The 15,659-nt window shown below is 30.6% G+C and overlaps 1 protein-coding gene and 1 long non-coding RNA gene across 2 annotated transcripts; one reads left to right on the plus strand and one right to left on the minus strand.

Moving 5' to 3' along the window:
- Window positions 1-6,488: 6,488 nt before the first annotated feature.
- On the minus strand, window positions 6,489-6,932 carry LOC122521763. Its single transcript, XR_006304893.1, has 2 exons — window positions 6,744-6,932; window positions 6,489-6,663 (listed from the first exon to the last, which is right to left on the minus strand). It is a non-coding gene; the product is annotated as an uncharacterized LOC122521763 (long non-coding RNA).
- A 3,538-nt stretch (window positions 6,933-10,470) lies between these two features.
- Window positions 10,471-12,261, plus strand: LOC122521771 (piggyBac transposable element-derived protein 4-like). Its single transcript, XM_043642522.1, has 2 exons — window positions 10,471-11,610; window positions 12,250-12,261. The coding sequence occupies exons 1-2, from the start codon at window positions 10,471-10,473 to the stop codon at window positions 12,259-12,261; spliced, it is 1,152 nt and encodes a 383-aa protein (XP_043498457.1).
- Window positions 12,262-15,659: the final 3,398 nt, after the last annotated feature.

Genomic DNA, 15,659 nt, shown 5'->3' on the forward strand with positions numbered 1-15,659 from the left:
CCCATTCACCAGTCAATGTAGATTAAGCGTTAGTCGATACTGAAGCCAATGACTGGCAAAGTATTTCTATAATAATATAAGAATTATTAAGAAAATGATTAGTAAAGAATTGTCGTTATGAAACAAAAGTTTGTAATCTTACCTGTACAAACTGGAATATTTAACCAGTTTCCTTCAGGATCACAAAATACATTACCGGAATTACCTATTTTGTATCCAGGATTGCAGGTATAAATTAAAAGAGATGTAGTTGGTAATTTTGTACCCTCCTGCACGTCGCAATTGCTTTGTTGTGATTGGCATTGCAAATTACATAATTATCGATAGCAATTTGCTAATTTGGGAGACACCGTATAAACATTTGTTTCTACTGCAACGATTGAAAGAGTTATGAATGTTTAGAAGACTATGAAATAAAACTACTTGTTAAACTATTCGATCATTTGTCAACTAAATTTTCTACAAGAATCATACAAAGTCAAAAATAAAAACATTTTTTAAATAACAAGATTCTTTTACTATCAGGTAGTTGATTACCGTGTGAATCACATGTTTACGAATACTATTTATAATCGATATTACCAATACTCTTGTTTTCTTAGTTCAATATAAATAATATTGTTCTTTGAGTTCAACGGTATTCTGTAATCTTACACAAATCTGGTTTCTGATATCTTGGAATGAGATGCGTCGTATATTTGTTTATTGAATAATTGATTATACCGTAACATATATTATATTTGTTTTTCCTACTAAAAATATTTTCAATTTTCATGCTAAATTTTCGGGTTATTTAATCCATGTGATGAATTTGTATTTCGCGCTTAATTGGTTTGGTTGATGCGGCGCTAGTGGAGTTGCGAGGGCGTTCAAGGGCTCGAGAAGGTGGGGGTAACGTACCTTTGGCCACGTATATGGGAAGAACATCTGACCCCTTCCGTTCAGGACAAGGTACCTGCATAAATCGTTAGTGCATAGGTACAGTTACGCCATATTGGCTTTGTTCTAAGTTTTTCGACTAGCGTGCGGCTGTTCTTGTGCGAATTACAAATAATTCCTGATTTCCTGATTTTTGGGTTTGATATTCAGGTATTATAAACATTGTATACAAAATCATTCCTGCTATAAAACCATTACATAGTTAGCATATTCACTGCTAATTAGTGCTATTAATAACGATTCCTTCTATTAAATCAAATCTACACAACAGTACGAACTATTTATATTTATTCCGATTGGTCTACAAACGCAACAAATTACGACCAGACTGATATATTATAATCAACGTTAAACATTCATATTCATATGTTTTTAGTGTTAATTATTGAAGGTGAAACAAAGGACACAAAAAATAAATGCTAACAAGTTATCAAATTACCTGTTATAAAAATACAGAAACCTTAGTTGTTATTTAAACAATAAACGCAATAGAATCAATGGAAAATATGGAAGCAACTGAAACAACAGAAACAATAGAAATGGGATTCATCAGATTCAACGGAAACAACGGATTCTACGGAAACAGCGGAAACAACGGAAAAACCGAAAAAAAGGAAAGAATGGCAGATATACTGTCTGATGGATCCGATTATCTGTTTAGATATGATCCGGAAACTATTGACTTTTTTGAATGGCTACATGCATTTGAGTATACAGTCGAGTTTCTTTAAATAAAATATGAGAGAATAGTTGATTTTTTCTTCTATATAATGGAAAGTTCTGCTATTGTGAAGTTACAAAAAGAGTTCTCAATGTCATGCTTTTTCGTCATAAATACGAAGTTCTTATATCAAAGATAGCAAATGTGTTCGGATATACTGACGAAACATTGGTTGCTGAATCTCGTTTTTAGAATCGAGATCAGTTTATCGGCGAACATCCGCAACAATATATGAACGCATTAAAAAAGTTTATTACTAAATGCAATAGTAGTATTAACACACCTGATAACTTGCAGAATCGATTCTTCCAAGGACTAATAAAAAAACAGCAAATTAATAGATATAAACGTAAAGGAAAGTTATGTCTCGATGAAGTAGTAAAACTTGCCAAACTTAGGAATTTCATGTGCTTTGGTCTATAATTCATGAATTACTTTAGAAAAAGAATCTAATTGGACTACATATTACTAGAATATAAATAAACACAGGACAAATAAATTTGTATATATATAACAATAGTTTTAATCACATTAATTTTATGAAGATAATCGATTAATCGAAAAACACCGTATCATCACAACATTCTTTACAAGAGAACAAGAAGTTTTTATTTCTAGTGTGTATTGTTAGATACGATACGATAAAACACATTGACTGCGTTTATTTTGGTAACTGAATTAGGCTAAAAAGAAGGAACATACGTTAGCCAGCGTATTTTTTGGTAAAGTAGATCTTGAAAATTATTTCGAAGATTACAAATAGAAATTATGATTCTTATTTGTTTATAACACTCCATTGAGATATCGAAGGTGTAAAATTTTGTATTAATTGTCAATGTTCGATAGATGAAAACAAGTATTGTTTATTATTCTTCGAAAAAAATGATTATTACTTATAATAGCTTTCCTCAAAATAAAAAAACAGGGATTATTTATGAATTCACGCAGTGACTGACGTAGCATACAGTTCTGTTCAGTTATTTTAATTGATACAAGTCGATAAGTTCGGGTCGAGTCACGAACAAATGTGCATAGCAACATTGAAATATTATAGCAAAACTAATCACGTTGAACGATGATAATGTAAAAGATTTTTGTCATTTTATAAAAGCATCACATTGTAAAAAAAGAATATTAATCAAATTCGAGACAGTAACCATTTTATTTGGGTGACGTTCAATTTTATAATACTTTACTTATTGTTTATAATTATCATTTATAATATTATTTTAAATAAGAATTTAGGTAGGACGATAAGTATCTTTTACCCACCTCTCCTGTTTAAACAAAATAGTTTAATTTAATATTTATAATATATGTAAAAAAAAAAAATAATTTATATAATTAAAATATAAATTGAACATATGTATTTATATAAACCGACCCGAACTTTACGGACAACCCAATAAAATATACAAATTGCAATGCATTAATGAAAGACTATCACATAATGAAACGTGAACAGTAAAGTGCAATTTTACCGCTTGCGGCACCAGGTAACGTAATATGAGACAAAGTGGAGAACTTTGAAAACTAAAATACAAAGAGATAGAAGAGAGAAAAGAGTAGTAGGTTTATATTTGCTTTAATGGAACATTTTAAAACTAGAAAAGAGCTTATCATAACTTTTTTATCAAAACTCAGTAGATCTTCGCTTATTTTACATTATTTAATTATTTAAATATATCGCAAAATTGAGCTACTTTGAACAATTTTTCGAAGACTGCTTAGGCTTAAAAATTTTACAAGTATTAAAAATAAAAAAACAAAGACTGTGTGTGTCCTTCAAATGCCCGATAGAAGCGAAACTTGTATTTATCGTGTTAAAAATAATCAATTGATCCATATATAAATATGTACCTATTGCGAGAAAATGAAACTAAGAAATAAAACGAAAGAAAAAAGATAGAGAAATTTAATAATTTAAAAATTTTATTGTAAATTTCTCGAAAAAGTATTTACAAAATTATTATTGATTCTATTTTCACCTCTTCTATTTAAAAAAAAAAAATTATACGAGTAGCTTATAGCAACTAAAATACAGTATATTATATTTTTTATAATTATAGTATATCTTATATAGTTATTATATTTTTGCATTTAATTATAATAATTATTATTTCAATATAAGTTATTCTATTAATTTATCAACTATAGGAAAATAAAAATTATTAAAATATGAAATATTTTACATTATTCAATAAAAAAATGTCTTGAATAACCTCCGAATTCCATCTTATTAATGTTAACTTTTGGATATCAGTATTTAGAATTCTTACCGACGTCAAAAACGGCGCATAAGAGATCTTTACATTAACTTTGTTATCTTTCTGGCCAGTTTTTTCGGATATCAGATGAAAAATATGTTATCTCTTAGAGCTCTAAGATAACTTTGTACTGAGCAGGTTATAATGTATACTTTTTAAAATCAAATTATCAGAGGTTTTCAACTTAATGGATAATTAGTTCCAAGATAAATATACATCCGATATTGTTCTTATACAAATTTTTTTTACACGATTTTAATTTAACACGCATATTGACAGTTAACTTTGAAAGTGGTGTAAGTCCATTTAAAAAAAAAAAAAAAGATCACGTAATTTATATAATTTAGCATAAACTTTTTGTTTATAACTAGTTGGTGTTTAATTCCTTTAAAAATGCCAATGCTTTGTCCAAGTTAAAATTGGCCTGTAAAAGAATTACGTAGAAAGAAATTTATATATGTAAATTACATATTGAGATAAATTAGTAGAAACACTGCCAGACTTGACATAATTAACTTATATTTCTTAATTGACAGAAATGTAAACCTTTAATTTTCTTAATAAACAGAAAATGGACTTGCATCATTTTCAAAATAAACGGTCTATATATAAATTATCCGACAGGAATGTTAATAATAGTAACATAAGATTTCTATGCTCTACATAATCAAATATCAATATTAACACTATAAAAATATATGTAAAATAAAAAATCTCCGTTATTAGGTTAATCGTAATTAAATGTAAACATTTTCTATTTGATTAAATCAAAAAATTATTCACAGAAAATTAATTTAGACAAAAATTTTCTCGTTATATCTGCAAAATAGAAAATAATTAAGACGTAGTTTTATCGGTTTAGGATAGAAAACGGAGTATCGATTCGTATCTGTTAATACAGGGATACGCTTAGAGAATTAAAACGTTTAACGGTTAATCATGTTATCAACTTAAGTGCAAGTTTAATCGCGTAAAGAAAAAATTAGCTCGGCAAATGTATCTAAAATAATTTTTTACTTTTGTTTTTTTTTCAAAGTTTGAATTAGGCTGTTATCTGAGAAGAAGTTAAACTTCTCGTAGAAATTAAACTTTCATTTTTAATAATATTAAAAGAAATAAATCATCTGTTTTTTACTTTTTTGTATTTGTAAGATTTATTATAACATATCTTATATATATATAAATATATAAGATATAATATATATATTGCAATATGTAGAAAATATGCTGTTTCAATTATGTGTTTTTATGTTGCATAAGCTTTTTTTTTTTTATAAGTGATATAAGTTTAATTGAATAGTATATTAGTTTGAATCAGGAGTGCACAACTTCTTTTCATATTGTTAATAACAAAGTAGACACACTAAATCATTACGAATTCATCAAAAAAAAGTTTCACTTTAAAATCTTAATGCAACAAATTTTTAATTTTTAATTTTTTCCCCCGAAGTAATATATAAGTTATAGAACCTTATTTTTCATTAGCCGTTTTTTATTATCGAATAATAAGATTAAACATGCTTGTATTTTATAAACATTGTTCAAATTCATGAAAACATGTAGCAATCTTTTTAATTCAATTCAAACTAAAACTCTGAAATATTTAGAAATTGGAATAATGGTCTTATATCATTAAAAAAAAAAAAGAACGAATCATAACCAAAACTTTTTATGTTCATTTATTTCACATTGTCGGGTTATCCAATTAAATTGAAATACGCAGTATCGTTGAAAAAGGTATTTATTTAACATAACTGAGAAATATATATAATATTGCTACTCAATACGTGGCTACCTCCTATACCGCGTCGCGCTAACTCAGCTCTATTACACCATCTGCCAACTTACTAAAAACTAAGTGGTTTGGTACCACTGTATCGGAGACGCCTGAGATACCAAGATAGGCAACTCGCTTTATTTTTCCAACACTCCCCCTTATCTAGGCGTCGTAGATTTCCTCAACATAAGCTTAATAGTTTCACACAGGTATTATGCTTGTTACTCGCTAAGGCTTTGGTTAATATATCGGCGGTCATCTTCTCCGTACTTAAATAGTTCACAATAATATCACCCCGCTCTTGCGCTTCGCGTGAAAAATGATACCTTATATCTATATGTTTGCTACGGCCATGGTAAACGCTATTCTTACATAGTTCTATGGCACTTTGGTTATCACAATAAACTTTGGTTGGTTGCTTTAACAAATCATAGGCCTTCATATGTTTTAATAAGTTTCTAACGTATATAATCTCTTTTGTAACTTCTGAAAGGCTCATATATTCAGCTTCCATAGTGGAAAGGGCAACTGACTTCTGCTTCTTACTGTTCCAGCTAACTAGACCCCCTGCAATGTGTACACTGTACCCTGAACACGATCGTCTATCACTAGTATCTCCTGCCCAATCTGCGTCTACATACCCTAATAAACCGATTTCGTCTTTGGTATAAGTTATCCCATAGTCTGCAGTTCCCTTTAAATATCGTAAAACTCTTTTCGCCATTTTCCAACTAACTAAGAATCTCCTTCTCTTTCGTCGTCTACGTACGTTCGAAATATTCTCTTCGTTCTCATCGGTGTTCGAATCTGTTTCAAGTGGATCATAATTTTCCGTATTGTTATTTTCCATATCCAGAATTTCCTGATCATCTTCAGAACATTCTGCATCGATATCATTTATTCTCTCTAATAATACATTCGCACTCCTCAAACGTCTTGCCATTTTGGGGACAAATATTCTACAAAAATAGAAACTAAAATATGAAAATGTAAATCAAAATAGATAAAAAAAGAATAAAAGATAAAATGTGAAACTTACTGCGAAGTATTGTTAGTCTTGTTCACTATTTTGAAAATGGCACTTATAACACGTAATACGATATAAAATATTACAAAATAATAATAAAAGACTGCCAAGTATGCTCTTTGTGACTTTCACGTTCGATGCACTCTGTTCGTGTCGCAAGACTACACTGATTTGAATTCGTGAGAAGACGTCTATACACTTCCTTCACTTACAAGTTTATTTATTTTACGTCATAGTAGATGAGATGGCGTAGAACATTCGAGGATCTTGACCGTATCGGATATCAATCAAGCAAATAAACACCGTTAGCCCGATAGTCGAGTGAGAACTGTAAACACTTGGAAGTGCCGTAAACCATTTTCTGGAAGGCACTTATCGGATAAAATGTGTCATAACTACATTACCTTTCGTTTGTAACGACTTTATAGTTTTGGCATTGAGTCTTAGAGAGAAACTCTTACATAAATGTATAAATCGTACTACCGGTCAGATGACCGGTCGTGGTAGGTAAGACAGACTACAAATTTTTCTCAAAATAAATAATAGAAAATAAACAATAGAAAAATAAGTGAGTATTGAAAAATATATCATACATATATATGAGGAAAAGTGGTAAAGTTTAAAGGCGATTTACATACGTTGAATGTAGGAAATTCCAAATGAAAATTTAAAAACGGTCATTTGACCGGTCCTGGTAGGAATAGTGTTAATCGAGAAAGGTGAACCGAATTTCAAGTTGAAAAAGTTATAGAGAGAGATAAAAAGACAGCATTTTAATCGAATTTAGAATTAATTTCAAGATCGTTCATTGGAAAGAATTCCATTCATGTTTACTTAATATTATAACTTTTCTAAAAAATAAAAAGGAATCTTTTTTTATACGTAAATAATTCTAAAATCATTAAATTAAAAGAATTTTTCTAGAATTTGAATAACTCTGTATAGTACGGCATTTCTATAGAACCGTTTTGTTTTAGTAGAGTTTGAGAATTGGGGAGAACTTTTATACATCAGGGTATCCAAAAACATTGTTTTGCTCTAACATGGTTTGAGAATAGACGAATCCCCTAACAATACCGAACGTCATGTGAGTACAGAGAGACAGGGTCGTAAAAATCACAAAAATTTATTTAAATAAAAACATAACAAAAGTATGTATGTAGGTTTAATGAATATATATAGTAGTACCTTGAATTAACCAGCGTGATCAAAGGACAAACGACATAGATAAATCATCAAAGTTCAATGAATAATCAAAATTAGGGTTGAATTATTTTAAATAGGATTCTTGTACGTAAAAAAGATTTTTTTACTACGACTTTTTTATAGTATATATGTACTCAATTATGAAAGTGATCAAAGTTAAAATTAAAAAAAGAAAGGGGGTTTATCAGTTATTTCACACATCATTATTTTAAACCTAATTAATTCAATGTAATTTTCACTATATTGTCAAAAATGAAACATTAGATAATAGTTGTTATATTTGCATTATATGGAATTCATTTAGTGTCCAAATGTAATCTTTTAAATATCTCAAAGAAAGAGATTTATTACAAACGAGTTTAATAATAAGGGTCACAATATGTATATGTGTATATATTTTTTTTACCCAACCAACTAGCTATAGAAACGTATGCTACTTGCATTAGAAAAAGATTAGAAAGGAAATGTCCGATGTACATAAAAATTGACAAACAGAAAATGAATAAAATAAAAAAATATATATTTGTATTTTATATATATATGAATATGTTTTATATGTATATATTATTTTATATAATTATATATTATATTAATAATATTATATTAATATTATAACATTATATGATTAATATTATAGTTATAATATTATTTATATTTATATGTATATAATATTATGTAGGATGAAGAGACCATTTCTCGGAAATGCATTTGTTTGTTTAGGTACGGGATACCGCTTGAAAGAGTCGGTCGTTTAAGGTTTTGTCGCACTGAACCTCTCGAATATTCCCTATCGAAAGTAAAGAAATAGTCCAGATGGTTAATATTCCGAAATAGTCGGGAAGTTTCAAGAAAGATAGAAGAAAAATATAAAAGAGAAGTAATTCATAATTGTTCAGTTCACAATCAGATTGAATCAATGTTAGCTAATAGTGTGTAACATTATACCCGTGTAATCTAAATAAAACCACCTTTAATTTTATTATTCACTACCACTTTTACCATATCTCTATAATTATATATAATATGTATATTTTACATATGTATTTATTACAAAATAATATTTATATTTTCTTATTTTTATCAGAATATTTTTATCTGTTTGCATTTTTAATTCTTTATTTATTTACAACTTAAAAATGCATTTTTACGCAAACTTTTCATTTATACTAATATTATTTATAATATAACTTTTTTTTATACTTAGTCTTGTTTTGTTACAACTTCCAACAAATAATTACGGAATTCTCTTATAATTAGTATAATTTAAATATAGAAGTAAAGTTGAGTTTGTTGAAATAAATAAAACATATGTATTTATTATCAAAGATTATGTTAAATTTAAAGAAAAAAGTTTTTTTATAAAGTTGTATTTGTGCAAATATACACAATAAAGAAATTAACGAGGATAAGACAACAGATAACCATTATCTTGGTTAAAAAGACGCCGGATAAACGCAAACTTGGTAATCAAGTTCTATTGTATATGTATGTATAAACAAACATTTTTCTACTTAGATTTGTGCTATAGTAGTGAAAAATACTTAATCGTTCATCAACTGACTTACAAAAATTGCTTTAATAAAGATGTTTCTTTTAATTATAAAAATAAAATGAAATTGTTATTTAATTTTAGGAAACCAACCACCTTTTTGTATCATTTTTACTTTTTATTATATAACATAGTATTTTTTAGTAACATTAAAACGGTTTATCCGAGGTTTTTTTTATAATATATGTCAAAATTTCTTCATGTTATCATGGCGTGTTGTTATTGAACATAGTTAACTAATTATATTAATGCTCGTACTTGACATACATCTATTTATTTCTTATGCGGTAAAAAGGACTTTGTCTCGGAATTATCAAGAAATTCTCAAGAGAATCGTTACGTAAAATACGCCTGGATCTCGTGCTTTTGCAGTTATCCTTACACACCCAAAGAGATATCACAGACTTTGATGTTTGAAATACTCAAATTCAAATAAATACTAAAGAGAAAGAAAAACCAAATGAATAAATCCTTTCCGCTAATAAAGACAACTTTTGATAAAGTTATTAACCCCTTGCACTATTTTGACGAGTCTGACTCGTGATGAAAATTTTAGGCCAAACATGGATGTCACGAGTCGGGCTCGTTGTTCAGTTTCAGATCAAACATGAATATCACGAGCTTGACTCGTACTCGACATTTCAGGCTGAACATGAATATCACGAGTCCGACTCGTACTCGACATTTCAGAACGAATATGAATATCACGAGTCGGACTCGTGGTCTTAGTTTTAGACCAAGTATGAACATCTCGAATGGGATTGTGTGTGCCTACATTCTAGATAGCACCTGCTATCTAGAACCTGTGCTAAATCAAATAAACATACGCACGCGACGAGATCAAGACCGCTCAGTCGATCTTCAGTTTTCTGTTCCGGATCTTCAGTTTGTACCAGTCTTTATACGAGATACACACGTTTCGAACAGCTCTCTACACAAAGTGATCTGTGCATATTCGTTTTTAAATCTACCAAGCCCTTCAGGATGTATAAGAAAAGAAGCAATACTTTTAAAAATTCAAGTACTTCGCGTGGAAGTAAGAGCCGAGGAAAGGCTTCAGACAGTGACGATAGTTCTAGTGGCAGCAGTGTAATTGTGCCAGTAATGAATCCTGCAAGACAATTCATTATACGCGAGAGTGATGAAGAGGAAAATCCCAGACCTGAAGGAAGTCTTGAGTGGAATTGGCAGAAAAATAACAACACGCCAACGATTTGGGAATACTCGGGGACTTGTGGTGTAGAAAATTATGTTTTAGACCAATTAGAAACGAATTATGGACTGTTGGATTTATTTTTTATTATATTTGACGATAATTTGTGGGACATTGTGGTCACGGAAACAAATCGTTACGCGGAACAAATAATGAGTAATGGGAGAAGAAGAAAACTGGATGACGGTTGGTTTCCAATTACCAAAGATGAAATATTGGCCTATTATGCGCTCTGTATTTTGATAGCGCAAATCAAAAAACCAAATATACAGATGCATTGGTCCAAGCGGGAGGTAATAGAAACACCGATATTTGCAAAAGTAATGCCACTGAAAAGATTCACCCAAATTTCACGATGTTTACATTTTTCAAATAATCTGACGGATCGCAACAATGATCGCCTTCACAAAATCAGGCCAATCATTACTTATTGGAATGAAAAATTTAATAATATTTACACGCCGAAAGAACATATAAGTATTGACGAATCGTTAATGAGATATAAAGGCCGCTTAATATATAAACAATTCAATCCTTCAAAACGAGCCAAGTTTGGTATAAAAATATATAAACTATGTGAAGCAAGCACTGGATTCTGCAGCAAGTTTAAAATATACACTGGGGAAGACAAAGTTGACCTCACTGATAGTGCATCAGAAAGTGTGGTGATGGAATTGGCAGAATCAATTTTAAATAAAGGATACACGCTATACATTGATAATTGGTATTCCTCACCCAGTCTATTTCTAAACCTGCACAAGCAGAAGACAAATGTTATCGGCACCGTGCGTCATAATAGGAAAAATAGGAAGGCTGAAGGATCTTTCGGCAGACAAATTAAAATCAGGCGAACAACTCTACAAAACGTGCAATGGAATATTAGCTGTGAGGTGGAAGGACAAACGGGATGTGTATGTATTGACAACAAAACACACATCTATAGAAATGACAGAAGTAAGAGACAAAAGAGATAGGAAGAAATTCAAGTCAAAGTGTGTAATTGAATACAACAATGGAATGGGGGGAATTGATCTCAATGATCAAATGCTGGCAGGTTTCCCCATTATGAGGAAATATATTAAGGGCTACAAGAAACTCTTTTTTTATATGACCGATATGGGCCTATATAATACTTATGTAATAAAAAAACAATTACAAAATACAAAAAGAGAATCCTACGTTAATTATAGGATAGATATAGCCGAGGCAATCCTAAAATATGTACAGCTGTCTGACTATGCAAAACGTGGAAAATCCACAGAAACGCAAACGACAATGCGCTTACAGGCGCAATATTAGGCTCATTTCCTGAAACATATTGATGCAACGCCTAGTAAGAAACACCCAACTAGAATGTGTAAATTATGTTACAAACATAAAAAACGTAGTGAAATAAGCTGGGAATGCAGTTGATGTGAGGTGGCTTTGCATGTACCGGAATGCTTTAAAAAATACCATACCATGCAAGAATATTAAATTTATATTTGTAAGTACTCTTCAATTTAATATTTTGTTCATACTTAATTGGTTATTTATATTGTGTTTTTCAGTTTTTGGTTTGATGTTCAAATACTACTGCCGTGGATTTGCTTTTATATATTTTTATTTTGTAGTAATCAATTATATTATTATTATTTACTCAGAATTTTTTTCATCTAATGTGATAATTAAAGCATTTTTTAAAAATTTTTGATTGAAATTCATTTAAATTTCACAAGAGTTCCAACGCGTGGAGTAAATACGGACACGACTATCTTGCGCTCGGTCGTAAAAATAGGTTTCAAATTTCGGCACGCGCGCTCCGCCGCTCGTCTTTCACCGCGATGATCAAAGCAGCCGCGTTCGGCCTGGCGTTTCCTGAGGTTTCGAATAGTGCAAGGGGTTAAAATAATTGAATTAAGGTCATTGATATATTTAATTTTTATTTTGACATTTTTGATTAAAATGCAAATTTTTTTTTTCATATCTCATTGCCAAAATTTTGTTAGGTTGTACTTCTGATCTTTACTGTTAGCTGCAGTTATATAATAATTTGAACTGTGCGGATCACCTGTGCGTGATTTCGCCTACCGAGTATCGACAACCTGAAGCAACTAACTTGGGACGTGGCGATCTTCCCTTCTGAGGTCCATTTCTAAGGTCAGTCCCACCAAGGGCCCTGTCATGACCTTAGAGTGGGGGTAGCTTCCAAATGCACCATTCTCCAAGTTTTAGAAATAAAGATCGAATACCGAACGCAATAGCCAGATATCTATCGACACCCTACTGTTTGCCTACGAAGAAAACCCAGTAATCCTAAATAAATATTCTCTATTTATTCTAGATTGTATTGTCCGGTATATTTATGTTTGTGCATGTTATCCGAATTTTCTTTTAATAAATTCCTTTAAGATGTTCCGACAATGACGGAACAAGGCTCATGTTGAAGCTTTAGTTTATGATTCAATAATTTTAGCTGGAATTTTATTAAGTTTGCTCTAGATTCTTCAATACGACATAAAATCGAGAAGAATATCGAAAAATTCACCCTGAAACTGCGTCTCGCCGGGTTTAATCCTTGTCCAAACATATTTGGAAATAGATATCGCATAAAATATATATATCACTTCGTTTGTAAAGATTTACAGAATCTGCTGCTATGATGAGAAATTATTTATCGTTAATTATTGGGCTGCAAATATGGTCTAAAGTTCAAAAAAGTGTAAATTGTCAAAACTGATTTTCTTAAAAACTAGAGCTAATAGAAAAAACGGTTTGCATATTTAGAATAAACGCGCACAATATACCCTAAATCACTTCTACCAAAATCCGTGGTATACTGTCTTATCGAAAGCGCCTAAATGTTGTTGCCGCATTCAGAAACAACAATTGCAGGACGTGAATTCACGTCAGTGGTAATCAGGAATAGAATTTAAAATGACGTGGCCGCGAATGTGTTAATGTAATTCTTTTTCTAAAACAATTTTTATGCTTTATAGATAAAGATTTATTTTGTCGACTTAAAAAATATCAAAAGTAGGGATAGATAGAACATGCACAAGTCTTTTCCATCCCTGTGCCGATTCGTATTTATTCTCCGCGTGGCCACGCTAAACTTCTAACAAGTTATAGTTTCAGTATTGTTCTCAAAAGTCTACAGGTAGATAACGCCAGTAATATTACATTTAGTGAAGTGTACTGACACGCTCCCTGTCACATGTTTTCAGTAAGCTAAAATAATTTGTATTAATTTGAAACATTTTCATCTAAAAGTAATTGCTGATAAAACTGTATTATGTGACGTGTGATGACGTTAACAGCTATTTTTGAGTCGTGTACCGAAAACGGTATACGTGGCCTAGAAATGAAATCTCATAATCAGCATGGCAGGGAACGTGTTAAGAGAGACCCAACGAACTTATCCTTCTACACACGCATAAACGAGAGCCGTCAGTCAGCTCATCATTCTCATACATACATAAGTGAGAGCTGCCAGATCACAATGTTCATACACGCGCATTAGCCAATAAGATCGTCGTCCTTCTACGTACAAGCGCAAATAACTCGCCTGACTAGCGAAAGAACCTAATATATGTTACAACATTCGCTTAAGCATGAAGCAATATTCGCCTAAGCAAGAACAATTCGCCAACGAGCGAATTTATACGTAGGTGTATGAGCCACTTATTATTCGCCACACTTGTTTAGTCGAATTGATCTAACGTTGTATCAATATATAGAAAAACTTAGGGTTCTTATGTTGTTAAAGTTTTTCCCCAACAAACCAATAAATGATCATATATTTTCATTCAATCACGACTTTTTATTTTAATTTGAATTTTAATTCCTCGTTGCATCAGCAATCCAAAACCACGAGATGATTTCACGTTAGATGAATCGGGAGAAATACATACAATACTATTCAAAAACATTCTCATCTTTCCTTAGAAGAACATGGTCGAGTATTTGAACCCCTTACTTAAATTTAAACTCCGCTGTGATTTCAAGCAGGTAAGAAAATAAAGCGTATCCGACAGCTCATTCATTTGCACGCTACTAATCTGTAGTATAGTTGGAATTTACATTTATTGATTGAATGCTCAAAGTAAACGAAACTATTTGAGTCAACAATGTTATTTAAATTTATGACGTAAAAAATATTAAAAATACCTAAATTCAGTGGTAAAAACGTATTATTTTCTATTTCATTGCTGATTGAACCAATGACCCACGGAAAAGCTTGCACGCAAGATTTTCTTTCATAATTTTATTAGACACACACAACGGAACGGTCAGAATAAATTCGAATCAAAAGTAAAGCTAAGCTTTAGAAAATGCTATAGTTGATTCTGACACGTGAAAGAGCCTTGGCAGATTAATATTTATATTACAGCTAGCATTTTATTATAGAGTAATGAACTAGCGCAACAACTATTATTTTTCTATATAACTAACAATAAGTAGTTAAGTTCTAAGCAACAAATGATAATAAAAACTTAAAATCATTTTCGCTGATCAATTAAATAATCTAAACTAGTTATAATTCTTCAATTAAAATTCTTTTAAAAGTCCTATTCTGAGAAACTGTAATCGCTGTCATTCTCAAAACAGTTTAAACGATCTCATTAATAATTTTATTAAAAAAATTTATTTATTTATTTAATTTAAAAATATTATCTGCTTATCAGCAGGAATAAAACATTTTCAGATAGGAAAAAATAAAAAACATAGGCTCCCGAACGCTCCTAAAAGAAATCAAAATCTACATTAGCCACTGCCACTATGATCGAACCGAATCAAACCTCTGCTAATGCAACACTGACGAATGCCTAGGCATACTTAAAATAATATTAACGCTGCGAAAAAGTTGTGTGTGTGAAAAAATAAGTATGAGAAAGATGGCCTGACTCTGACGCCGAGAAATAGGGCTTGAGTCATCCCCATCAGGGATTCCTTTGGTCTATGTGAAAAGGATTTCGGG

This window comes from Polistes fuscatus, unplaced genomic scaffold, assembly GCF_010416935.1.
Source record: "Polistes fuscatus isolate 324 unplaced genomic scaffold, CU_Pfus_HIC Scaffold48, whole genome shotgun sequence".
In the NCBI taxonomy this organism is placed as follows: Eukaryota; Metazoa; Arthropoda; class Insecta; order Hymenoptera; family Vespidae; genus Polistes; species Polistes fuscatus.